We start from the raw sequence: 25,090 nt of genomic DNA, 5'->3' as shown, positions 1-25,090 counted from the left end.
ATGCTGTTTCCAGGCTGTGATATGAGAGATTCTTTGTGAATTTGGGTGAAAATGTTTTGCTTTTAGCAATTCTCTGGGTGTTACTCTGACTCACATGTGTCTCTTGTTGAGGAACATTCTATGAACTCCCCACTGCTGTCCTTCCTCCTCTGTGGGTTCCTCCAAACTATCTGCTGCTGGGTGTCCTCCTGTGGTGCTGCAGTAACTCAGGCACAGGATCCTATAGCTTCTCCCCTTCACAACGCATTTATATTTACAGAATTTGGCAAACCTAAGTGCAGCTCTCCGTGCTCTGCGGTAACGTGAGCTTTGTTTGACGTATTGCCGTCACGAGCAGCCTGGCCTGTGCTTCGTCCTCTATTTTAAGTAGTGGTGTGTCGGCTGAGCCATTGTTGTCATGTTTAAACTGGCATCAGAGATGTCTGAGCTGACTGTGTCATCCTATTTTACTCCATGGATCTTTTGACATATATCTGTTAAGCTTTTTCATCATGTGGACTGTTGATTGTGATATAACAGAACATAATGTTGGTGAAACATCTCTGGCTCAGTGATTTTAGGGTGGCTTTGTTACTGTTAGAGATGATTAAAGTGGTCAGATGTGATTTATTTGAGCAGCTGAGGTTTATCTCAGTTTGACCCCTGATATAAAGGGAGTCCTTTGGATGGCTTCCTGCTTCCCCACCCTTGAAATTTTGCCAGAGTGAGACCTTACCTCAGACTGCAAAATTCTTTATTGTTGACTCATGCTTTAGTTTCTTTTGCCTGAGCTAACACAACACACCCTGGGATACCCAGTGGAAAACAGATTGGCTGCAACTGGTAGAAAATGCAGCAGCCAGATTTAATATAGAATAAAATGCATTTTGACCTGTTCTGCTGCTATTGTTGTTGTTGAACTGGACTCTTACGCATTAAAAAACGTAGCTTTTCATATTAGTTTTTTTTTTCAAGTGTTTTTAAAAAAAACTTTTTTTGTGTAAAACTTGTTGTTGGTGACCTGCAGATGTTAGCCACGCTGCTGATCATTCGCCAGTTCATGCAGAATTTGAAGGAGGTTCTGCAGCCGTACTTGTACGAGCGTCACCGCCTGGGCGAGCTCACCCTGCGGGCCGTGTGGGACCTGCTCGTCTCCGCTCTGCTCAAATACGGGAGGCTGGCGGCCGGGAGGGCCCACATCTCTCCCGCCGAACCCAACGTCCCGGGCTCTGTCCTGCGTGGGACCCGGCAGGGCATACTGGGCCAGCAGGAGCGGCGTGAGCGCAAGTGTCTGAACGGAGGCTGCGGGGTCCTGGATGAGGACGGTGAGGAGGAGCGCGCCGATAGGCTCGACGACGAGGGCGATGAAGACGAGAGTCCGGTGGACTGCGGCCTGAAACTGCGCAAGGTCAGCTTCATAGAGAAGGTGGAGCGAAAGTCAGTGGGATGCATCAGCCCAGTGGAGGACAGCTTCCTGGAGGAGGGCAGCCCCACCATGGTGGAGAAGGGCATGGATCCTGCGTCGGTCTTCGAGATGTGCGACGACGACGATGATGACGGCGGGGTTTCTGAGGCAAAGGAGTCAGCAGCGGAGGCGTCCGAGACCGCTGCTCCTCCGAGACTCCGGAGGAGAGGCCACAGCCTGGAGAGGAGCGACAGCAGGAGCAAGAGGGAGTCGTGGATGGAGCCGCCCGAGGAGCAGGAGGTGACCACGCTTACCCAGGCAGAGATCGAAAGCTGCATGCAAACATATGAGGTAAGGAGACATATTGTATATTACTGACTGTCTTGTACATATATTGAGATTTCATTTTTCCTTCAGTGTCGGGAGTCTCTGGTCTGGTCTGGTCTGGTCTGGACTGGTTTGATCAGATTTGCGTTGCTCATATCATGCATGTTCATCTTAGAACTGCATGTGCTGATTCTTGGGTTAGGGCTAGAGATTATGTTTATAGAAATTATATTAGAGAATATAATATCTAGATATTATAATATCTAGAGAATATACTTTTCATAAAGTTTACGGATTCTTGATATTATCCTTGTATTTCTCTCCAGGACACATTTCAAGATTACCAGGAGATGTTTGTCCAGTTTGGGTACGTGGTGCTCTTTTCCTCTGCCTTCCCATTGGCTGCCATGTGCGCCCTCATCAACAACATCATCGAGATCCGCAGTGACGCCTTCAAACTGTGCACAGGCCTGCAGAGACCTTTCGGTATGAGAGTGGAGAGCATCGGCCAATGGCAGGTCAGCATGACTTCCACAGTAATTTCAACTGATTTACAGTTTATGAGGATTTTGTAAAATGTACTGAAAGATGATTGAATTATTGTATTTTCTATCATTGTGCAGACAGTAATGGAGGTCATGGGTCTGATAGCGATCATTGTGAACTGTTACTTGATTGGTCAGTGTGGGCAGCTCCAAAGACTCTTCCCCTGGCTGAGTCCTGAGATAGCCATCATCTCTATTGTGATCCTAGAGGTACAAACGCTTATAGTCCGCACTTTACTTATTCTACTCTGAAGCCTTTTCCAGGTATATTGTGGATGTCTTTATACATGTGTGTGATTCATATTCTCCTTCAGATGAAAATGCGATATACTTAGTCGAGCCCTGTGAACTCACCTTTATTAAATCCTTTCCTTGCTGCCCAGCACTTTGCCATTTTGCTGAAATATATAATTCACGTGGCAATCCCTGACATCCCCAGTTGGGTGGGAGAGGAGATAGCCAAACTGGAGTTTCAGCGCAGGGAGGCATTCAAGGTAACATCCTTTAACAAACTAACTGTGATTGCACCATAATTACTAATACTCTCATTGCTTGACCATAGATATAAATATTTTAACCATCAGTTGCAAACTTTGCCCAGTGTCGTCACGCTGATAAGGCGCTGATAGGAGGTGGTGATAGGAGGTGATAATAGGAGGTGGTGATAGGAGGTGATAATAGGAGGTGATAATAGGAGGTGGTGATAGGAGGCGATAATAGGAGGCGATGATAGGAGGCGGTGATAGGAGGCGATAATAGGAGGTGGTGATAGGAGGTGATAATAGGAGGTGATAATAGGAGGTGGTGATAGGAGGTGATAATAGGAGGTGATAATAGGAGGTGGTGATAGGAGGTGGTGATAGGAGGTGATAATAGGAGGTGATAATAGGAGGTGGTGATAGGAGGTGGTGATAGGAGGCGATAATAGGAGGTGTTGATAGGAGGTGGTGATAGGAGGCGGTGATAGGAGGTGGTGATAGGAGGTGATAATAGGAGGTGGTGATAGGAGGCGATAATAGGAGGTGGTGATAGGAGGTGATAATAGGAGGTGGTGATAGGAGGCGATAATAGGAGGTGTTGATAGGAGGCGATAATAGGAGGTGGTGATAGGAGGCGATAATAGGAGGTGGTGATAGGAGGTGGTGATAGGAGGCGGTGATAGGAGGCGATAATAGGAGGTGGTGATAGGAGGTGGTGATAGGAGGCGATAATAGGAGGTGGTGATAGGAGGCGATAATAGGAGGTGTTGATAGGAGGCGATAATAGGAGGTGGTGATAGGAGGCGATAATAGGAGGTGGTGATAGGAGGTGGTGATAGGAGGTGGTGATAGGAGGCGGTGATAGGAGGTGGTGATAGGAGGCGATAATAGGAGGTGGTGATAGGAGGCGGTGATAGGAGGTGGTGATAGGAGGTGATAATAGGAGGTGGTGATAGGAGGCGATAATAGGAGGTGTTGATAGGAGGCGATAATAGGAGGTGTTGATAGGAGGTGGTGATAGGAGGCGATAATAGGAGGTGGTGATAGGAGGCGATGATAGGAGGTGGTGATAGGAGGTGGTGATAGGAGGCGGTGATAGGAGGTGGTGATAGGAGGCGATAATAGGAGGCGGTGATAGGAGGTGGTGATAGGAAGTGGTGATAGGAGGCGATAATAGGAGGCGGTGATAGGAGGTGGTGATAGAAGGTGGTGATAGGAGGTGGTGATAGGAGGCGATAATAGGAGGTGGTGATAGGAGGCGATAATAGGAGGTGGTGATAGGAGGCGATGATAGGAGGTGGTGATAGGAGGTGGTGATAGGAGGCGATAATAGGAGGTGGTGATAGGAAGTGGTGATAGGAGGCGATGATAGGAGGTGGTGATAGGAAGTGGTGATAGGAGGTGGTGATAGGAAGTGGTGATAGGAGGCGATAATAGGAGGCGGTGATAGGAGGTGGTGATAGAAGGTGGTGATAGGAGGTGGTGATAGGAGGCGATAATAGGAGGTGGTGATAGGAGGCGATAATAGGAGGTGGTGATAGGAGGCGATGATAGGAGGTGGTGATAGGAGGTGGTGATAGGAGGCGGTGATAGGAGGTGGTGATAGGAGGCGATAATAGGAGGCGGTGATAGGAGGTGATGATAGGAGGCAATGATAGGAGGTGGTGATAGGAGGTGGTGATAGGAAGTGGTGATAGGAGGCGATAATAGGAGGCGGTGATAGGAGGTGGTGATAGAAGGTGGTGATAGGAGGTGGTGATAGGAGGCGATAATAGGAGGTGGTGATAGGAGGTGATGATAGGAGGTGATGATAGGAGGTGGTGATAGGAGGTGGTGATAGGAGGTGGTGATAGGAGGCGATAATAGGAGGTGGTGATAGGAGGTGATGATAGGAGGCAATGATAGGAGGCGATAATAGGAGGTGGTGATAGGAGGTGGTGATAGAAGGTGGTGATAGGAGGTGGTGATAGGAGGTGGTGATAGGAGGCGATAATAGGAGGTGGTGATAGGAGGTGGTGATAGGAGGTGGTGATAGGAGGTGGTGATAGGAAGTGGTGATAGGAGGCGATAATAGGAGGTGGTGATAGGAGGTGGTGATAGGAGGTGATAATAGGAGGTGGTGATAGGAGGCGGTGATAGGAGGCGATAATAGGAGGTGGTGATAGGAGGTGGTGATAGGAGGTGGTGATAGGAGGCGATGATAGGAGGTGGTGATAGGAGGTGGTGATAGGAAGTGGTGATAGGAGGCGATAATAGGAGGTGGTGATAGGAGGTGGTGATAGGAGGTGATAATAGGAGGTGGTGATAGGAGGCGGTGATAGGAGGCGATAATAGGAGGTGGTGATAGGAGGTGGTGATAGGAGGCGATAATAGGAGGTGGTGATAGGAGGTGGTGATAGGAGGCGATAATAGGAGGTGGTGATAGGAGGTGGTGATAGGAGGCGATAATAGGAGGTGGTGATAGGAGGTGGTGATAGGAGGCGGTGATAGGAGGTGATAATAGGAGGCGATAATAGGAGGTGGTGATAGGAAGTGGTGATAGGAGGCGATGATAGGAGGTGGTGATAGGAGGTGGTGATAGGAGGCGATAATAGGAGATGGTGATAGGAGGCGATAATAGGAGGTGGTGATAGGAGGCGATAATAGGAGGTGGTGATAGGAGGCGATAATAGGAGGTGGTGATAGGAGGCGATAATAGGAGGTGATGATAGGAGGCGATAATAGGAGGTGGTGATAGGAGGCGATAATAGGAGGTGGTGATAGGAGGCGATGATAGGAGGCGATAATAGGAGGTGGTGATAGGAGGCGATGATAGGAGGTGGTGATAGGAGGTGGTGATAGGAGGCGATAATAGGAGGTGGTGATAGGAGGCGATGATAGGAGGTGGTGATAGGAGGCGATAATAGGAGGTGGTGATAGGAGGCGATAATAGGAGGTGGTGATAGGAGGTGGTGATAGGAGGCGATAATAGGAGGTGGTGATAGGAGGTGGTGATAGGAGGCGATAATAGGAGGTGGTGATAGGAGGCGATAATAGGAGGTGGTGATAGGAGGCGATAATAGGAGGTGATGATAGGAGGTGATAATAGGAGGTGGTGATAGGAGGCGATAATAGGAGGTGGTGATAGTAGGCGATGATAGGAGGTGGTGATAGGAGGTGGTGATAGGAGGCGATGATAGGAGGTGGTGATAGGAGGTGGTGATAGGAGGCGATAATAGGAGGTGGTGATAGGAGGCGATAATAGGAGGTGGTGATAGGAGGCGATAATAGGAGGTGGTGATAGGAGGTGGTGATAGGAGGCCCGTTTGTCTTTGATTCGTTTGTCTTTGATCAGAAACACGAGCGTCAAGCCCAGCAGCACTTCCAGCAGCAGCAGAGGAGGAAGAGGGAGGAGGAAGAGCGGCAGCGGCAAGCCGAATACCAGGCGCGCCGTGAGCGTGACGACGGGCGTCCTGACTCGTCCGGAGGCGATGGCCACCACGATAAGGGCCAGGGGGGCAAGCCCAGACCGGGCGGGGCTGGGGGGGGCGGAGACAAGCCTAAAAGACCCAGCTCACTGCTGGCCAACAACAACGTGATGAAACTGAAGCAGATCATCCCTCTACAGAGCAAGTTCTCCTCGGGCACGGCCCGCTCGCCCCAGTCCCCCACGGGCAGCGAGCCCAAGCTTCCAGGGTTCCTCAGCTTCAAGTTCCTCAAATCTCCGGAAAACAAGAAGGAAGCGGCCGCGGCCGCCGCTACCACCGCCTCGGGACTGACGAGTGCAGCGGCACCAGGCCAGGAGAAGTGCCAGTCCCCCAGCAAGACCTTCAACCCCGGGAAACTTTTCAACTTTGGGAAGTCAGAAGGGGGCATGTGTCTGAATGGGGCTCAGCCCCCAAAACCAGGGGAGGGGCCCCAAACTGCTGAGAAGCAGCCCACGAAGTCCGACCTCAATGGGGTGCCAGATGAGATCCCATCCCCAGGGGGAGAAGAAGGGGAGAATGGACACTCGTTAGACGCTGAGTCCTCAGGCCCTAAGATCTAATTCCAGTAAAGCACACTGGGGGGAAAGAAATTACTTGCAAAGAGTTAAACCAAAGCTCTTTATACAGAAGGTTCCCTCAGTGCTGTCCTAGAAACTGTTGAGTAATACTGCAGATATGACAAATGGTGAAAAAACTGGTTTGTGGGGTTTTGTTTTGTGTTGATTTGGGTTTTTGTTTTTTTTGTTGCTGAGGAGCTTTTCAAAGATGACCAACTCCCCCCAACCCCACACCCCCAACACGCACATACACACATATACGAACACAATGCCTTTTGTCTACAACATATACAGGAATGCATGAACTGCGTTTCCAATCAATTTTAAAGCATATTCCAAAAAGAAAAGTGCAATGTTGAGTTACCCTAGTTTGACAGCATTTTAGTGCCCTCTATAGTATCTCAATTTATTTTCCTGCAAATTTTATATCATATAATGAAACTAAAAACACCACAAGCTGATGATCTTGAATGTCTGCATCAATTTGAGCTGTGTGTGTTTTTAGAGCTGAAAACTTTTTTACTTCTTTAAAGCAGCTGATTTAGTTTAGCAATAGCAGTGTTTCATGAATATCAAGGTACTAATGTACTGCAAACCTGTGAGATTTATTCGTCCCTGCAAGACTAAAACATATTGTCTGAACTCAAAAGAAATGCAATATATTTGTTTTTTTATGTAACTTTGTGAGGAGTCCGGAGCTGTTGTCAACAAATGTAGAAACCAATCAAAACTGAAGTCAAGCGCGACAAGGTGTGCAAAACTGGGCATGAGGTACAGTGCACGGCTAAAGAAGTAATGGTGACTATTTTAAAAGGATATTTTATCCAGAATACTGTCTCTTATTGCAGAAGTGAAGAGGAGGGGTACCTCTGTATTGGCCTCTTGAACAAGCTTTTTCCTTTAGTCACTGAAACCTGAAGGCAAAGACAGGCAAGGACTGTGGTGGGACAGTAGTGGTATTGAAATGGCAAACATGTTGTGATTTTAATATGTTGTGTCTTAGAAATATGACATTTTAACACTGTTTTTTTCGATTCCTGGACTGGTACAGCAAAGCTATCATGAAATCAAGAAGATGTTCCTTTAATTTGCAATTCAGAAGCTTGCTGGACTGTTGTAAAGGAAATGTACTGTCTTGCAGAGGGATTGTGTGAGCAATTGAAGTAATGCGTAGCATTTCCATTTAAATTCATACTAGTTGCTGTCTCAGAGAACATTTTGCACTAAACCTACTGCCGGTGAGAGGGAACGACTAAGGAAATGAGAAGACCAGCTTGCCTCATAACATATGCAAACACTCAGTTATTTTTCATTGCACTGAACTACTGAAGCTTTTTATTGTAACATATTAACTCATCCAGTTTCTGGACATCTGGGTGCTCTGTTTAACTTTAGTTTCCTATTTACCTGCCTAATTTATGCTTTCCTACCATGTTATTTTAGATATTTCCATAATTGCCAAAGCAAAACTATTGTGGATACTGGCAGTGCCAATTTTGTTTTTTACATAAAAAAATTATTTATTAATTTTTAATATCAATATATCAACGGATGTTTCAGTTTGCTTATACATTTTAGCTTTCTTGCAAGCTCTGGTGATGAGGTAAAGGAAGGGGCAAAAGAGACCCGCAGGTACAGGTGCAGGTACAGGTACAGGTACAGGTGCAGGTACGGGTGCAGGTGCAGGTACAGGTACGGGTGCAGGTGCAGGTACAGGTGCAGGTACAGGTGCAGGTACAGGTGCGGGTACAGGTACAGGTACAGGTGCGGGTACAGGTGCAGGTGCAGGTACGGGTGCGGGTACAGGTGCAGGTACAGGTACAGGTACAGTTGCAGGTACAGGTACGGGTACAGGTGCAGGTGCAGGTACAGGTGCGGGTACAGGTGCAGGTACGGGTGCGGGTACGGGTGCGGGTACAGGTGCGGGTACAGGTACGGGTACAGGTGCGGGTACAGGTGCGGGTACAGGTGCAGGTACAGTTGCAGGTACAGGTACGGGTGCAGGTACGGGTGCAGGTACGGGTGCAGGTACAGGTGCAGGTACGGGTGCAGGTACAGGTGCAGGTACAGGTACGGGTGCAGGTACGGGTGCAGGTACGGGTGCAGGTACAGGTGCAGGTACAGGTGCAGGTACAGGTACGGGTGCAGGTACAGGTGCAGGTACGAGTACGGGTACAGGTACGGGTACGGGTGCGGGTACGGGTACAGGTGCAGGTACAGGTGCGGGTACAGGTGCAGGTACGGGTACAGGTGCGGGTACAGTTGCAGGTACGGGTACAGGTGCAGGTGCAGGTACGGGTGCAGGTGCAGGTGCAGGTGCAGGTACAGTTGCAGGTACAGGTACGGGTGCAGGTACAGGTGCAGGTACAGGTGCAGGTACAGGTACGGGTGCGGGTACAGGTGCAGGTACAGGTGCGGGTGCGGGTACAGGTGCAGGTACAGGTGCAGGTACAGTTGCAGGTACAGGTACAGGTGCAGGTACGGGTGCGGGTACAGGTACAGGTACGGGTGCGGGTACAGGTGCAGGTACAGGTGCAGGTACAGGTGCAGGTACAGGTACAGGTGCGGGTACAGGTGCTGGTACAGGTACGGGTGCAGGTACAGTTGCAGGTACAGGTGTAGGTACAGGTATAGGTGCAGGTACAGGTGCGGGTACAGGTGCAGGTACAGGTACAGTTGCAGGTACAGGTACGGGTGCGGGTACAGGTACAGACATGGTACAGGTACAGGTACAGACATGGTCTTTACATTACAGTGTTCCACTGCTGGAGAAAACGTGGGTCTCGGTTCCATCAGTTCAGTGTTAACTGAATAAATCCATTCAGAAATCAGCTTATAATCTGGGTAGATTTAAAAAATAAATTGAGTAACAATTCATTTTACATGAATTAACTGAAAATAAAATGAAAGACCTGAAAAATGTTTGACTCCCAGAATTGAAAGTGAGTATGAATGCAGGTTTTTGTTTGCGATTGTGAACGGTTTCAGTAGCATACTCAAAATACAAGATGAAAGACACGTGAGGTGAGAGGAATGTTAAGCCACTTATTGCTTTAATAGGTAACATGAACTATGCACTTTGCTAATTTCATTCACTGAGTTGTTTCATAAAACTTTTGCAATAATACTGCGGCCTAAACAATGACTGTCACTGATTTGGGATCTGAACCATTCTAAATGTTTAGTAATATCAAAAATAAAAAAAAAATTAATTGGCAGTGGTGACTGGTCATCTGCCATGTTTTTGTTTGTTTGTTTGTTTTCCTGTTTTAATGCTAGTGTTACAATTAATTTCATATTATGAGTGTTACTCATATTCCTGCAGCCTGCGTGACTTTCTTGGGTCTCAGATAGAAAAATCTAAATTTAGAATGACACTTCTGAATGTTGGATAGATTTCACTTCCCAGAGCTACACAAGGGGAGCTTATTTCACTTTTCTCTCATATTGCAACTATTATGATGTTTTAAGTAAGAAAGAAAAAAGGTCTTGTGATTTATTCTTTGGAATGAATGCTGATAAATGTCATGCTATTCCTGCTTATCTGTGTGGCATATCTATTCATAATGAACAGTGACTGGTCATTGAGATGCTTCTTTGGCGGTGTGTAATGCCTTAAAACACACAAAAGTGCACAAAGTTTGAAACAATACACACACAGTCATCATTTACACACACAGTCATCATTTACATACACAGTCACCATTTGCACACACAGTCATCATTTACATTTAAATACATAGTTTGCAAACACAACTTTGTTTATTCGTATTCATAAACGTTTTTTGATTTGTTAAAACAAAAATGGTATTATTGGGAACTCTGTATCTTATAGTAAACGTTTTGGGACTGGATTACACATTGCTGTAAATGTCCACTTGGGTCCTCTTGGGTATTAGGGCAATGCAAGTATTTTTGGCCAAGGTAGAGATAACAGTGGCTTAAAATAGATCTCCATTTCATTTTCATTATTTATTTATATGATTATATTTCCTTTACAGCAAAAGTCTCATAGTGTTGGAAGAATTGTGCTGATGGAATGCTTTGTGGCATAGGAAATTAAATGAAAAGGAAATGAATGTTATCAGATGTAACTTATAAGGAGGCATGATGCCATATGTCCCATCCACAATTAAATAATAAGCTGTAATTGATGTCACATCGTCTTGAACACACATTGTTTTTATCAGGTTTTTTTCTGTTTCAGGCCAAACAGATCTCTACAACATTTATACTGAATTTTAGGTCTTATGTCTGACCGTGTCACTCAGATGCTGCAAGGTTTCTGTCATCTCTGTACACCAACTGAGCTTATCATGAATACATTGTTTCGTAACCTCAAACATTTTACATTTATTAGTCTGTATGGATACCTAATGAGTGGATTAGGGTTCTTGGTTTACGTTCTATTCAACTGTGAAAAATAACGGGCTACTGATTTAGATTTTAAGAAAGTGCCACTCTGAAGCAGATATATGGAGCTGCAGACAGTGCAAAGACAAGCTAGCTCACTGAAGGCAACCTCACAAACTAACTTGCTCTTCCAATATACCACTGTAAAGTTTGTTTCTTTTTCAAAGAAAAGAATCATAGGAAATGGCATTATTTATTTCTTTTAATTAATTTTGTCATATTTTTGTAAGACCTGAAAATGAATAATAAACAGTTTTAAATTTAAATGGTTTGTTGTCTCTTTTGTACTATTTAATCCTTTTTTCAACAGCATGACAATTGAATGACAACGACGTTTAAAAAATTTACCTGAATCTGCTCAGTTAATATGGGCACCCTAGAATATGCTCTTCAGAAAAAAATGCCTTCTTTTTTAATCCTGAAATCAAGATTGCTACCTTTTTTTTGCTACCTTGCTAACACTATGGTTTATTATGCCATATTCATTAGTGTTTTTAACTGCTCCTTCTGTAATAAAATGTCTATTGCCTGCTGATGAAATATTTTACTGAATAAAGTAATGAAATGTTTATGCTGACAGTGGATTGATTAAGCTCTCTTTAAACACAACCACTATTTGACATATAGTAGAGGTTTGTGTACCTTGATATTGATCTTGTTTGATCAGATCAAGAGCATTTTCTTTCTATAGCAAGAAAACGTATTATTACATATTTATTTGTAAATTGCCTAATTGTGATTTTTTTCACCCTTTGGTAAAGGGTAGTGCTACCTCCTGTGCGTTTTTCATTAATGCAACAATGCTAAGGTTTTACAAAGAATTGGGCTTTACAAAACGGTGTAATGTAAGGATGGGTGAAACTGATTTTCTTATCAATCCAATATCATGTAATGTTGTGTCTATAACTACTTTCAAATGTCCTCGTTTGGATAAAATAAATGTACACAGACACACACTCAAACTATTTAATTTCCTTTTTCCTCTTTTAATTTCTTGTTAAACATAACAGAAATCCAATTCAATTATTCAACTAATTACATTAATACCCTTTTCAATATGTATTCTTTGGAACAACGATGCTTATCAAATATCCTTAAGTAAACTCATGAATGCTACTTTAAAAAGAAAATGTGCTTTTGAAAGGGAAGAGTGATCGGAACGCATTAGATGCATCTATATATTATAGTACAGACAGAATGGATCTGAAGTGTATGCGCATCAGGCTAGGAAATTATTCCGACCTTGTCCGAACCTGCACAATTTGTTTACTTCATTTATTCAACATCACGTACATTAATTTCATGATAGATAAATTAACTCAAAAGAATACGGATCTGAAGTTTCAATCCTTAGCATAAAACAAGCTCCCTGTGTGACTTATTGCATGAATAATCGATATGTGGCAACCCATGTGGCCATCAAACCACACACACTAACCTGAGCTCCCATCGCTGGTGGCGCAGCCGCTACATGGTGGAGTCACACCGCTCGCTTGACTCTTGTCACTCTGCCTTTTGAAATCTTGAGATTAACACTTCCGATCGATAGCGAATATAATAGACCTGCTTGGCTTGACAGTGGTCAGCTATTTGAATCGCTGGCTGGCCACTTTCAAAGGCTATACTAGCTGTATGCTACTGTGGCTCGGCTAGAGTAGCTAGCCGACTAAGCCCGTCTTCAGTTTCAGGAGTGCTAATCGCTTTTTGCTAGCATAGCCACACACGAAACGACATATTTCTAAGGCAGTATTGTAGGATTCAAGCAATACGATGGATAAAGTAAGTTTTAACTTTTTATTACACTTTGAACTAGAGACGGTGATGATAATCCAACCGCTGCGATTTGTGCTGCCAGCTAGCTGAAGTCCTCGCGCGACGGTTAGCTTAGCCGAAGGGCGCTGAGGCGTTAGCGCGCTAGCTAGCTTAGCGAACTTTAGTTGTCAACTTTCTAGTGATTGTTAGCACAGTTAGCTAACCCTACCTGGCTTGTGTGTGGCGGTTCACTGCGTTTATTCTCATCAAGTTGATTATATAAATTTGCATTAGCTGAATACGAACGACATTTATTCTCCGAGCTGTTTACGTTGACTGCGTGTGTGTTGGTGAGATAGCTGCTAGCATGTTAGCTAGAGGCTAGCGTTCTGTCAAACGTTTGATGTTAAACTAGCACGCTAGCTGTCCAGTATCTCCGTGGTTATAGATTAGTTAACAGTAGAATAGTTAAATAATTTAATGATGCAAATAGTTAAATGATGAAGCTGAACTAACTGCCGTTTTTACCAGTGACCAAGTAGATTTTTACATAATTGTTCATGCGACGTTAAACCCCGAAACGTCATTTATAGCTGTAGCTATGATGCTACGTGGCTAACGCTAGTCAGCTATCTGTATTGTATTGACGCGAACTGTCTTATCAACACAGTTCAATTTGTTTTCCGGCCTTAACACAAACAGCCACGCTAGCCAGTCGTCTTAGCTATATTTTAACACAGCGAAGAATAACGTACATTTCCTTGAATTTAATGTATCCTTCTAAATCAGTTAGCCTACTGTTTAGCTGGGATTAGCTAACTAGAACCTAGATGCATAGTTTTCATCTAATCTCATTTGTAATGCCATTTTAATAGCCACATTGGACAGAATGATTAATTATGTCCACAGCGATTGATTTTTTTTATCTACGTGACTTCCCTGTTTGTTTATTAATTTTTTTCAATCACAAGATGATCATTTTTATGCATTTATATTCACAGCTTGGTTATGGGAATGTTTATCACACGGGGAAATGTCTTAACAGTATTATAGTCTTCATAGTATATTATAACAGTGAGTTCAAGCACTATTTACTGTTTTATTTCAATCAGTCAAATGTATTTCTCATGCGCTGCCACAAGCAGAATTTCTGTGATTTAATGTTATTTCTTCTCTTTAAAAAATGCCACCTCTTGCAGGCGGATTTCCTGAAAGGTCTTCCAGTCTACAACAAGACCAATTTCAGTAGATTCCATGCAGACTCCGTGTGCAAAGCATCGGTAATATTAACCTAATCATTTGAGAATGTGATGTCTGCTGTCGAATTTTGGACATGGTCCACAAGCACAACCTCACTACATACATAAAGTTCAGGGGGTGGTGCAACTGATCCAGCTACTCCCGTGACATTTTTTTCATTTGTTCCCCACAGGCTGTGTCTTGGTCATACATGCTAGACTTATACGTTGTTTTTTGCCATGAAACATAGGCAATAGAGCCTTGTGGTGCTCCTTTCTCTTTATAGAGTATGGATAGCATTTCTGTGTGTGTGTAAGGGTGGAAAGACTTATGTATGAAGAAGACTAACCAAACAAACAACAGTTCTAGATGAGCGTGGCATGAGGAAAGTAGTTGGATTAGGTTTGACTCCTTGCCCTGAACTTTTGGTTCTATATTGACTGTCTTTTGTGGGGGGGGGGGGGATAATATCACACTGATTGTATGGTAGCAATCATCTCCGTATTTCAATGTATAGTTGTTACCTTGTAGTTTACTTAAAACTGTGGACTGTGTTTTCCTAAAATAATTGTTGTATACTACAGAATAGAAGACCATCAGTATATCTGCCTACACGGGAATACCCCTCAGAACAGAGTAAGTGTGGAACTTGCATTCAACACTGTATGCTTTCATGTGCATTATTAATTTAGCCTTCATTTAAGGCATAAATACATTGTTTTGGTACATTAAAGCTATTTATTTTTAGTCATGGAGATGAATTTCAGTCTTGATCATTTTGCTTCTCTCAACAGTTATTGTTACAGAGAAAACAAATATTCTTTTGCGCTACCTTCATCAACAGTGGGACAAGAAGGTATGTGTGTCTTGATAATCTGAAAATGTAGTATGATTACTTTTTTCTTTTTTTTTTCTTTTTCTTTTTTTTGTTTCATAATATTTGTTTTTGCTTTTGTCTGGAATGGCCGTGTAAACTAAGCTACACTCCAACAAGACACATCACCGGCTGCTACATTGCCTGAAATTCTGTCTTTGCACTATCAAAGAATATATAGAGCCCACAGCACACACCACTGTGCACTGTTCTCTAAGTAGTGCCCGTATTCACTCTGTCCCAGAACGAGGTTACTGAATGCTGAATGTGCAAATCAAAAGCTGTATACTATAGCTGCTCTTAAGTACAGGGTACCTGTACATGTTAGGCCATGTCAGTGGAACTTTATTTGTTCTTATGTTAAAAAGGTGATTTTTCTTCTGCACATGCGATGTTGTCATGTTCACAAACGGTCACCACCAATCACTACGCCCACACTAATCAGCCTCACCTGCACATGAAACCAACACATCTCTCCTCCTCTCTTTAATCACTGTCCTGTTGCCTGCTTCCTCTGTGTGAAGTATTGTTTGCCACGAGCATACATGCCAAACCCCATCCACACGCTAGTGGTTTGTCTTTCAGCCTGCGTAGTTCTTTACTATCCTTCGGTTTTCCTATTCTCCAGCTCCCTGACTCTAGATTCTTCTTCGTTCTGTGGGAAGGGAATGTATGACATGTCAATGTATGACGAGATGTATGACACACACCTACCTTCCCATCTGAAACACTGAAGTTGAATTAAAGATGGTTGCTATGTTGGTCCCAGGTTTCCCTTTTACCCCATAGCTTGTGTCTGAAATGGATGAGCCTCTGAACGTTTTCATTTTATACGGGTGCTTCCTTATGAGACACCGAATTATTGCGTTTTCTTAGTTCAATTTACATGATTAGATAAAACGTACGCAGGACTTTAAGGGCCTTCTGTCATACACGTAGGCAAGTTATCAGACTTTCTAGGTAGGCTACCACCACTATAGCAAAAAAAGTTAAAGTACTTGAAGTGTATAATCCAAGAAGATGTGAGGGAAAGAATTTGTAGTTTTAATAGTTGTAGTTTGTTCATTGATGGTTCTAAGTAAATACATTTCCAAATTAAATTATACATCTTAAATAAAATTACAAAGCCGCTGAGTTACAGCAGTTCCTGTGTTCAGGGTGTGTGTACACGTGCTGTCAGGGCTGATGTTGTCACTGGTGTGTTTGTGCACAGAATGCAGCCAAAAAGCGTGAGCAGGAAGAGGGAGAAGGAGGCAGTCCTGCACCCCCACGCAAGATCGCCCGCACCGACAGTCAGGAGATGAACCAAGACTCCTAGACTGGATCATTTCAAACCAGCACAAGGACAGGCACATGACAGCCCTTTCAGAAGTTCAGAAAAACCTGGTCTACTTTCCATGTAGACACCTGCACATTAGACTTGGGTTTACTTAAAAAAAAGTGTGAGACAGAGACCTTTTTATGGTGTGCTTTTTTATCTTAATATTATTATTATGTTATTATTAAGCGCTTCCTGTCAAACTGTCCCTTTTGTGCGTCCTTTAACAGCCTGGTGTTAAACACTAGGGGGCGCTGTTACCTTCCACTGCCAGATTCTATGGACCTGGTGCACTGTAAATTGCTCAGGTAGGATGGGGGGTCTTGTGGGCAAGTCCAGTGTTCACCTTTGCTCAACATGCAGGTGTTTGGCAGTGTGTGGTTAGACTGCATCACGCAGCTCTGCACGGATGACGAATGTGCAAATAATGATCGTCTAACACTGATTCCACGACCTCCTCTGATCCCTGATCACTGTTGGTCTGGGTTCACACTAGCTCAGTTGTGGATTTACATTTTTTTTTATTGACCTAACAAGCAAGTCAATTCATACATGTAATACGTAGTTGTTTTTTGTTTGTTTGTTTGTTTTTTTTACACAAATTAATGTAGGAGTATTGGTGTAAGTCATGTGATATCTTCACGTGTGCCTGCTCGTGCATGAACGCACTGTTAAGATCTGTTGCTTCAATCATGTTTCGGAGATGTTGCAGTGGTACTGTTTCCAATATTGGGGGGGTGGAACATCCCAACTTGCAACTACTCTTTTTCTTCTTTTCATTGTGGTAGATGTGGACGTGGTGCAAAATAGCCAAATAGCAATGCCCATTAGCTCCGCCCATTAGCTCCGCCCAGCATAACAGCTGCTGAAGCAGTTGGTTCACCCTTCAGTGTTTCAGTAAAATTGCTTATTTTTATCAAGAGCTCTGTCTGCTGGACCAGTTCGTGTCCTTTATGCCTTCTGCCAGGATTATTTGCTAATCGTCTGCAGAGGTGAATGTCAGGGTTGTTTTTGTTTTGTTTATTTTGCAAGTTTAGTGTCTTGCAGTTTGAGGATTCATTTTGAAGCACTAAAAGCTCATTTTAGATTTTCTTTTTCCCCCTCTTTGAGATGTATGGCACCATTTGAATGAGCGGTGAGATCAGGGATGTACAGGTACAAAACACAGCTGGAGGCAGCTGAGGGATCTGTGTGCGCGTGGCCTCCCTGTGCATTTCACCTGGAGTAACGTGAGCACAGTGGTCCTGGCCCCCAGTGGTCCTGGCCCACGGCCCTCTGTCCAGGCTGCTGCGCTTTAAAGTGTTCTGTGAAGACATGCTAAGGTGTATCGGTAGCTCATCTAAGTGCTTCTTTCCCCCATTCACTGGAAGGTTTTGTGTGTTTGTTCTATTATTAAAAGCTCTGAACTACAAACAAAGCCATTAGTGTTGGCTAAAGCATGTATTTACAGTGGGGTATAGCAAACTACTTGGGTTTTGGCAAGAAAGGGTGCCTAACGACACTGTTAACTAAAGGCTAGTCTGATCTGTGAGAAAAGGGGGATGCAGTCAGAGACTAGAGTGTGTGCATTGATAATTGCAAAGTTATTGTTGCATATACATACCCCACCCACCAATTAGTTCAATGTTTTCCTCACCAGTAACCTCAGATGACCACAGATGTCTTTTTTTCTTTGTGTAAGCATTTTGTCTTACAGTGGGCATTCTCTATCCCCCTTTTCCCACAGAAACACAAGTTTAGACCTCATAGTGCATAAACCCCCTGCTGCTATGTTTATTGACTCTAGCGTGATATTGCCTGCTAATTGTCCAGACCAACATACTCTAGAGTATATAGCTATGATCCTGCCTTATTTAACATGTGGAGTGCATTCAGAATACACATGAACAAGTTGCAGCAAACTGTCCCATGTCTCATTCATCAATGTCTGACTGATCCTCCTGGAATTTGTATCGTCTCTTTAAAGCCTTCCCAATTACTTTATACATTAGGTCAATGTTGTTCCTGGAATAATAACAATGCTGAGAAACATTGTGTACCTAATGATTAAAACGATAGCAGCAGTGGTTTCCTTGGGACTCGATTTTTTTTTTACCAGGGCCCGTATTTATCAATCTTCTTAGAATTGCAGCTAAGAATTTACTTATGTCTAAAATAATTCTTAGTTAAAAGCTGAGACTAAAAGTTAGTTATCAAGCCTCTCAGTCTCACTTTAAGCGAAGTGTAGGAGTAATTCTTAAGTGTCAGTCTCAGAGCTGATTTACGACACCTGGCTGTGCCGCAAAGCTGATCCTGGACGACGTCGTTTCAAAACCCCCTGCAAGAACCAATCACTGGATCGGATTTCATGTTCAATAATATTTCCTGAGAAATGTCAAGATGAAATTCAGAAAATGTTGAAATACCTTCATATTTAACTTCAGTTATGACTTGCAGTTATATTTTTTGTGAAATAACACAGCGTATTTACATAGTTAATAAATAATCCATTAAAAAATATTTCATATCTACCTTTAAAGTCCTATGTGACACGCACTGGCATACATTCTAACCGAATCACATTCAGGCGGAGGACCACCGGGCAAGCTTCTTAGCGCATTTTGTGAGGTGGTGCAGCGTATCATGGGGGAAGACACTGGTGATCTGTGGAGCATTAATGAAATTCTAAAACATCTCAAAGACAAGGTTTTTATCATTTATTTAGATTTGCACACAAACACTGTGATGCTAATTGTCACTTCTAAATAATTGCATCTGTCAGTAATAAAGAAGCTGCTGATGCTCCCGACCCTGCTGGCTTGAGCGCCGATTCTCCATCTGCCCCTCCCTCTCTGACAGCGCTTTCAAACACCTCCAGTCATGAATGGCCGGAGGAAGAGTGGGCGTCTGATGGACCTCTGGCAGAGGACTCACTCCCAAATGACATACAATAACTGACAAGGCAGACGTCAAATCTTAAAAGTATTAAAATCGCAGCATGAATATTACACTCTTGCACGAAAAAAAAATGAAAGGAAGAAAAATAAAATTTAACCCATGCTTATCTTAATGCATAATTATTGTGTATATTTCTGCATTGTGCATATTTATATAAAATTGAAATGTGTACCTAAAATGAAGGTTCGCACGCGTCTCTGTCTTCTCAGTGCCATCTCAGCCCCCTAGTGGCAACTCTTAACAACTTAAGAGTCCTCTGGAGCAGTCTTAACTTTTCGGGAGAGTGATTCTTATAATTGAGAGTTTTGATAACTGGCACTTACACTTAACTCTGTGAGTAGGAGCAAATCTAAGAATTTTTCAGCATTTAAGTCCAAAATTCCACTCTAAGAAGTTTGATAAATACAGGACCTGGGGTACAACAGGATTATTACCATGTCGGTCAAATGGTGGGCAGGCCTGGAGCTTGGACAGCTACTGGAGAATAGGAGGAAGAGGGTTTGCTGTAGCAGATGTCCGGTAGGTCTAATCCCTCACGGATCTGTAGATTTAGCGTCACTACGACGAAGAGGAATATGCGGCGTTGAGAGTAAAATGTTAGATTATATAGCCTATTATATTTACAATATATATTATTGGAATGACCAACAGATTAATGCTCGTTTTTCCTCCACAACAATTTAACTTGGGGTAAGCGTGCAAGTGAAAAACATCCCACATAAATGTATGAAAATGTACTATATACATCAGTTTATCAGGTAAGCACCATTATTGATTTACTATTTATATAACGAGCAACATAAAAGTTTATTCTCGTTTTTTAACGATGCAGATATTTCAGATTTGGAAAAAAAAAATTTATTGCAATATTTTAATGAGAAAACATTTGATAATATGCGTAAGACTAAGTAAACCTTTGTGTTTGCCAAGGTCCTAGTTTGAGGGTATGAATTGCAGATCACGAGAGCTTGTTGTATATTAAACCTGGAAGACATAAGATATGCCTACTTATTTAATATTTCAAGAATCAATTTGTTTGAAATATGTTCGAATGGTTTCAAGTACTCCAACTCACCAGATTCCTTCTACACATTCTCTCACATAGTCTATAAAATGAATGCTTGTTCAGTGGTATGGTCATGTTTAATTAATTTTAGGTGTAATCTTTAGAAACTGAGGGACATACTGTGGACGTCCTTTGTGTCTAATATGTATTTAGCTAATAATTGATAATAAGCCTTTTTTGATGCACAGTACATCTAAAACGTAAAAAAAATCCTTGGAATTGCTGCTGACATTGGGAGTACCTACTGGAGAAACAGTCCATGTGTCAGTATATCCTGATTCATTATCATCAGATCCAAGAGACTTAATGTCATTCAGACAAGCTAAAACGGCACCCAGTTTATTAATATCCAAGAGCATTTATATTTTAATTATATAGCGCTTTTTACAACAGTTGTTGTCACAAAGCAGTTTTACAAGTGTCTGAGTCCTAGCCCCCAGTGAGCAAGCCAAGGGCGACAGTGGCAAGGAAAAACTCCCTAGTTTTTTGCATGAGGAAGAAACCTTGAGAGGAACCAAGACTCAGGGGGGAACCCATCCTCCTCTGGCCGACACCGGTCACCATGACAACAATTTAAAGAGAGAAAAACAAAGAAAAGATGTGAGGGATAAATAAAGTCCATCTTGGTGTGTATTTATAAACATGAGTTCTTTATGTAATTCCTGTTCAGTCCTAAACGTCTTGATGGTTGGTAATGTTGGTCATAGCAGAGGAGAATTCAGGGCAGTGAGAGGGTCCAGGGTAGTGGGTTTATCCTTCATCCACACTGGTTAGTCAGGGCGGTGGGTTGATCCTCCATCATATCTGGTTATGCAGGAGGTGGCCGGCCCAGGATGGATCTCTGGAAAGGCTCGTCTCTCCTCATCTCAGTGTTCCTAGAGTAGGCGGGCAGCCATGTGGAGCAGATAAAACAGGAAAAACTAGCTCTGTATGAGGACATATACAGGACAGATGAAATTATAAACATTTCTAGCCTAGCTAAAAAGGCAGAACCAGAAGGTAACATAGACTTGGGGGCATTCTGAGACATTGGCATCCGTCCACTGCACTGTCAACAAACTTGAGTGACCACGAGCAGTGACAGGATGACAGCACCAGCGCCCCAGTCTACCATAAAACCCTTCGTCTATGAACCCCTGGATCTGTACCTTTATCTAAGGGGGGATATTAATTATCAAACGCTAAACTAAATAAGTGGGTTTTCAACCTAGACTTAAAGATTGAGACTGTGTCAGAGTCCCGTACGCATTCTGGAAGGTTATTCCAAAGCTGGGGGGCCTTATAAGAAAAGGCTCTTCCCCCTGCTGTTACCTTAGGAGGCTACAGTGGAATACTGTCCGATATGTCCTATATCCCTACCATTTGGTTTTTCTTCATTTGGATTTTGTTTATGTGTAAAATAATAATAACAATAATTCAGCTTCAGTATGTGAAAGAGGTTAACAGTTACATGTTGTTGTTCTTAGCACAGTCACTCTGCTGTGCCTGATATACCAGTACGAGTTGATCACCCAGAGCTGTGTTGAAAATGATCCAGCACCCACATGGATTAACGGAGTGGATTAAGCTTGCAAACAAACAGGTGGGATACAGCCTAAACATAGTACCTACTAATGTGTGCAGTGAGTGTATATACAATGTAGGACTTTAAAAAGTGTTGAAGTTGGTGAATTTAACTGGTGAAATTATCCCACAGGTAATCTCCATGTTGACCAGCATCATAGATGATATTCTCTGTTGCCTAACGGGCAAATCTGCCAACGCTGTTGTTCCTGTGGAGACGTCTGAGCCCGCGGACGGTTTCGAGTTTGTGGAGGTGAAACCTGGAAGAGTGTTGCGCGTTCGCCACATCGTCCCCAGTCGACCTGTGGTGGAGGAGATGATGGCGGGGGACGCGGCCAGCATCACCTGCAAGAGGCGCATCACGGTTTTCCACAACGGGCAGCTGTTCGTTGAGAATGTACGTGAAGCCACGCCTCCGGAAACAGAACTTTACCAGAACGGAGACGGCGGTGCGCAGGCGGAGTGTCCAAATGGCCCTGATCCGGCTCCAGGACCGGCGGGAGACGGTGGGATGATGGCGCAGTGGGAGCGCAGACACCGCAGGGCTAAGCGCTCAGTGCTGATTGACCACAAGCGCAAAGTCACGTGCTGCAAAGAAACGCACCCCGACGTGGCCTTGTTCTTCATCCACGGAGTAGGGGGGTCTCTGGATATATGGACCCGACAGTTGGACTACTTCTCCCGGCTCGGCTACGAGGTCATTGCCCTGGACTTTGCTGGCCATGGTGCCAGCTCCGCTCCACAAATAACAGCTGCCTATGCATTTTACGCCCTGGCTGAGGACATAAGGATAATATTCAAAAAATATGCAAAACAGCGGAACATTCTTGTTGGGCATTCATATGGGTGAGCATTCATTTTTTAATGTCATTTACAAACCGCATTGTTCACTATTATTCACAGAACCTCCTGGAAAACACTTTTACTTATACCTGAAATTCATCTTTGCCTTTGTCCAGTGCGTCATTTTGTACCTTCCTGGCCCACGAGTACCCAGAACAAGTCCACAAAGTTGTCATGATTAACGGTGGTGGTCCAACGGCGCTGGAGCCCAGCCTCTGTTCTGTCTTCAACCTGCCCACATGCGTACTGCACTGTCTGTCACCCTGCCTGGCTTGGAGCTTCCTCATGTAAGAAAAAAATATTTCCTTTAAAATTACTGAAATTATTGGTTTATTATAACTGTCAAAATTGGGAAAAATAACAGATTGAGATGCTACCTCGTGATACACCTGTTGGCTTTTCACTGGGCTCCTATGGAGATTACTAATTTGAAGTGCACTCGTTTTTCCTAGGGCTGGCTTTGCCAATCAGGGGGCAGAGGAAAAAAAACTTCTAAAAGAGACAAACGCCTTCAATGTGTCCTCGTTTGTCCTTCGGTCTATGATGAGTGGACAGTACTGGCCAGAGGGGGACGAGGTCTACCATGCTGAACTCACCGTGCCTACTCTGCTGGTGCATGGCATGCATGACAAGTTTGTACCAGTCCAAGAGGACCAGTGTATGGCAGAGGTGACATTACAGACCTGCCAGTCAGCATTTACTCACATCCATCCAGTCTAATATATCAAGTTTAGACGTTTCTGTATGATTTTTTCAGGATGTATTTCGTACATGTTAATTTGATGTATATTATACACTATATTACCATATTGCCAAGTATTCGCTCGCTTATGATCTTAAGTGACATCCCATTCCTAATCCATAGGGTTCAATATGACGTTGGTCCACCCTCTGCAGCTAGAACAGCTTCAACTCTTCTGGGAAGGCTGTCCACAAGGTTTAGGAGTGTGTTTATGGGGATTTTTGACCATTCTTCCAGAAGTGCATTTGTGAGGTCATATACTGATGTTGGACAAGAAGGCCTGGCTCTCAGTCTCCGCTCTAACACCCAAAGGTGTTATATGAGATCAGGACTCTGGGCCAGCTCCAAACTGTTCCCACAAAGTTGGGAGTATGGAATTGTCCAAAATATCTTGGTATGCTGAAGTATTCAGAATTCTTTCACTGGAACTAAGGAGCCAAGCTCCTGAAAAACAACCCCACACCATAATCCCCCTTCCACCAAACTTTACACTTGACACAGTGCAGTCAGACAAATACCGTTCTCCTGGCAACCGCCAAACCCACTCATCCACCAGATTGCTAGTTGGAGTGGCGTGATTCGTCACTCCAGAGAACGCACCTCCACTGCTCTAAAGTTTAGTGGTGGCGTGCTTTACACCACTGCATCCGACGCTTGGCTTTGCACTTGGTGATGTATGGCTTGGATACAGCTGCTCAACCATGTAAACCCATTCCATGAAGCTCTCTGTGCACTGATCTTGAGCTAATCTGAAGGCCACATGAAGTTTGGATGTCTGTAGTGATTGCAGGAAATTGGCGACCTCTTAACACTATGCGCTTCAGCATCCACTGACCCCGCTCAGTTTATGTGGCCTACCACTTCATGGCTGAGTTGCTGTTGTTCCCAAACACTTCCGTTTTCTTATAATACAGCTGACGGTTGACTGTGGAATATTTAGGAGTGAGGAAATTTGTTCACGACTGGATTTGTTGCACAGGTGGCATCCTATCACAGTTCCACACTGGAATTCACTGAGCTCCTGAGAGAGACCCATTCTTACACAAATGTTTCTAAAAACAGTCTTACTTTTATACACATGTGGCCATGGAAGTGGTTGGAACACCTGATTCAGATCATTTAGATGGGGGAGCGAATACTTGAACAATAAAGTGTATGTATGTATAAAGTGTATGTATGTATAAAGTGTATGCCTCCCCCTTGTATGTTCTTGCAGTTTAAAGTGTGATGTAATAAGTGTGGAAATTGATTTTGTAGATCCAGAAATAACAGCTTCTTTGCATGCACTGTCCACAGATTCTACTTCTGGGTTTCCTGAAGGTTATTGATGAGGGAAGCCACATGGTAATGTTGGAATGCCCTGATACAGTCAATACTCTGCTACATGAGTTTTTTCTCTGGCAGCCAACCACCAGCACCTCAAAACCCAAACAAGAAGCAACTACAAACAAAATCCACAGAGATTCATGAAGGCAAATGAATGCAACCAAGATTACACCTACAAAGTCTGCAGGATGCAACAAGGCTAGCGACTACCTCAAAGCCTCTCCATAAGGGGACATAGCTGTCCAAGAGCAAGTGAAA

General features: G+C 43.6%; 4 protein-coding genes across 5 annotated transcripts in view; all 4 read left to right on the top strand.

Moving 5' to 3' along the window:
- Positions 1-8,382, top strand: part of ano8b (anoctamin 8b) — a 37,717-nt gene extending 29,335 nt beyond the window's left edge. For both annotated transcript variants that reach the window (XM_077024417.1, XM_077024418.1), the window contains exons 13-17: positions 1,007-1,735; positions 2,038-2,229; positions 2,335-2,466; positions 2,640-2,750; positions 6,070-8,382. In XM_077024417.1, coding sequence (XP_076880532.1) covers positions 1,007-1,735; positions 2,038-2,229; positions 2,335-2,466; positions 2,640-2,750; positions 6,070-6,762 — 1,857 coding nt within the window. In that variant the 3' untranslated portion in view covers positions 6,763-8,382. The remainder of the gene's footprint in view (positions 1-1,006; positions 1,736-2,037; positions 2,230-2,334; positions 2,467-2,639; positions 2,751-6,069) is intronic.
- On the top strand, positions 7,885-11,438 carry LOC143528420 (uncharacterized). The gene is made up of 3 exons (XM_077024130.1): positions 7,885-7,909; positions 8,363-8,493; positions 8,620-11,438. The coding sequence occupies exons 1-3, from the start codon at positions 7,885-7,887 to the stop codon at positions 9,379-9,381; spliced, it is 918 nt and encodes a 305-aa protein (XP_076880245.1). The 3' UTR covers positions 9,382-11,438.
- A 1,141-nt stretch (positions 11,439-12,579) lies between these two features.
- On the top strand, positions 12,580-18,418 carry dda1 (DET1 and DDB1 associated 1). The gene is made up of 5 exons (XM_077024416.1): positions 12,580-12,951; positions 14,124-14,204; positions 14,748-14,799; positions 14,958-15,019; positions 16,251-18,418. The coding sequence occupies exons 1-5, from the start codon at positions 12,943-12,945 to the stop codon at positions 16,353-16,355; spliced, it is 309 nt and encodes a 102-aa protein (XP_076880531.1). The 5' UTR covers positions 12,580-12,942; the 3' UTR covers positions 16,356-18,418.
- Positions 18,419-20,251: 1,833 nt separating this feature from the next.
- On the top strand, positions 20,252-25,090 carry abhd8b (abhydrolase domain containing 8b). The gene is made up of 5 exons (XM_077024093.1): positions 20,252-21,940; positions 22,055-22,767; positions 22,881-23,051; positions 23,217-23,433; positions 24,803-25,090. The coding sequence occupies exons 1-5, from the start codon at positions 21,887-21,889 to the stop codon at positions 24,974-24,976; spliced, it is 1,329 nt and encodes a 442-aa protein (XP_076880208.1). The 5' UTR covers positions 20,252-21,886; the 3' UTR covers positions 24,977-25,090.

Source organism: Brachyhypopomus gauderio, chromosome 12 (assembly GCF_052324685.1).
Source record: "Brachyhypopomus gauderio isolate BG-103 chromosome 12, BGAUD_0.2, whole genome shotgun sequence".
Taxonomy (NCBI): domain Eukaryota; kingdom Metazoa; phylum Chordata; class Actinopteri; order Gymnotiformes; family Hypopomidae; genus Brachyhypopomus; species Brachyhypopomus gauderio.
Note: the sequence above shows the minus strand (reverse complement) of the source record. Positions and strands in the feature narration are given on the sequence as shown.

Bases quoted from the DNA above. Each gene is read 5' to 3' on its own strand.
- LOC143528420 (XM_077024130.1), top strand. From the start codon at position 7,885: ATGTACTGTCTTGCAGAGGGATTGT. The intron at 7,910-8,362 runs GTGAGCAATTGA...TCTGGTGATGAG, and splicing joins CTGTCTTGCAGAGGGATTGT to GTAAAGGAAGGGGCAAAAGA. The intron at 8,494-8,619 runs GTACAGGTGCGG...GTACAGGTGCAG, and splicing joins AGGTGCAGGTACAGGTGCAG to GTGCAGGTACAGGTGCGGGT.
- dda1 (XM_077024416.1), top strand. The intron at 14,205-14,747 runs GTAATATTAACC...TGTATACTACAG, and splicing joins ACTCCGTGTGCAAAGCATCG to AATAGAAGACCATCAGTATA. The intron at 15,020-16,250 runs GTATGTGTGTCT...GTTTGTGCACAG, and splicing joins ATCAACAGTGGGACAAGAAG to AATGCAGCCAAAAAGCGTGA.
- abhd8b (XM_077024093.1), top strand. From the start codon at position 21,887: ATGATCCAGCACCCACATGGATTAACGGAGTGGATTAAGCTTGCAAAC. The intron at 22,768-22,880 runs GTGAGCATTCAT...GCCTTTGTCCAG, and splicing joins CTTGTTGGGCATTCATATGG to TGCGTCATTTTGTACCTTCC. The intron at 23,052-23,216 runs GTAAGAAAAAAA...CGTTTTTCCTAG, and splicing joins CTGGCTTGGAGCTTCCTCAT to GGCTGGCTTTGCCAATCAGG.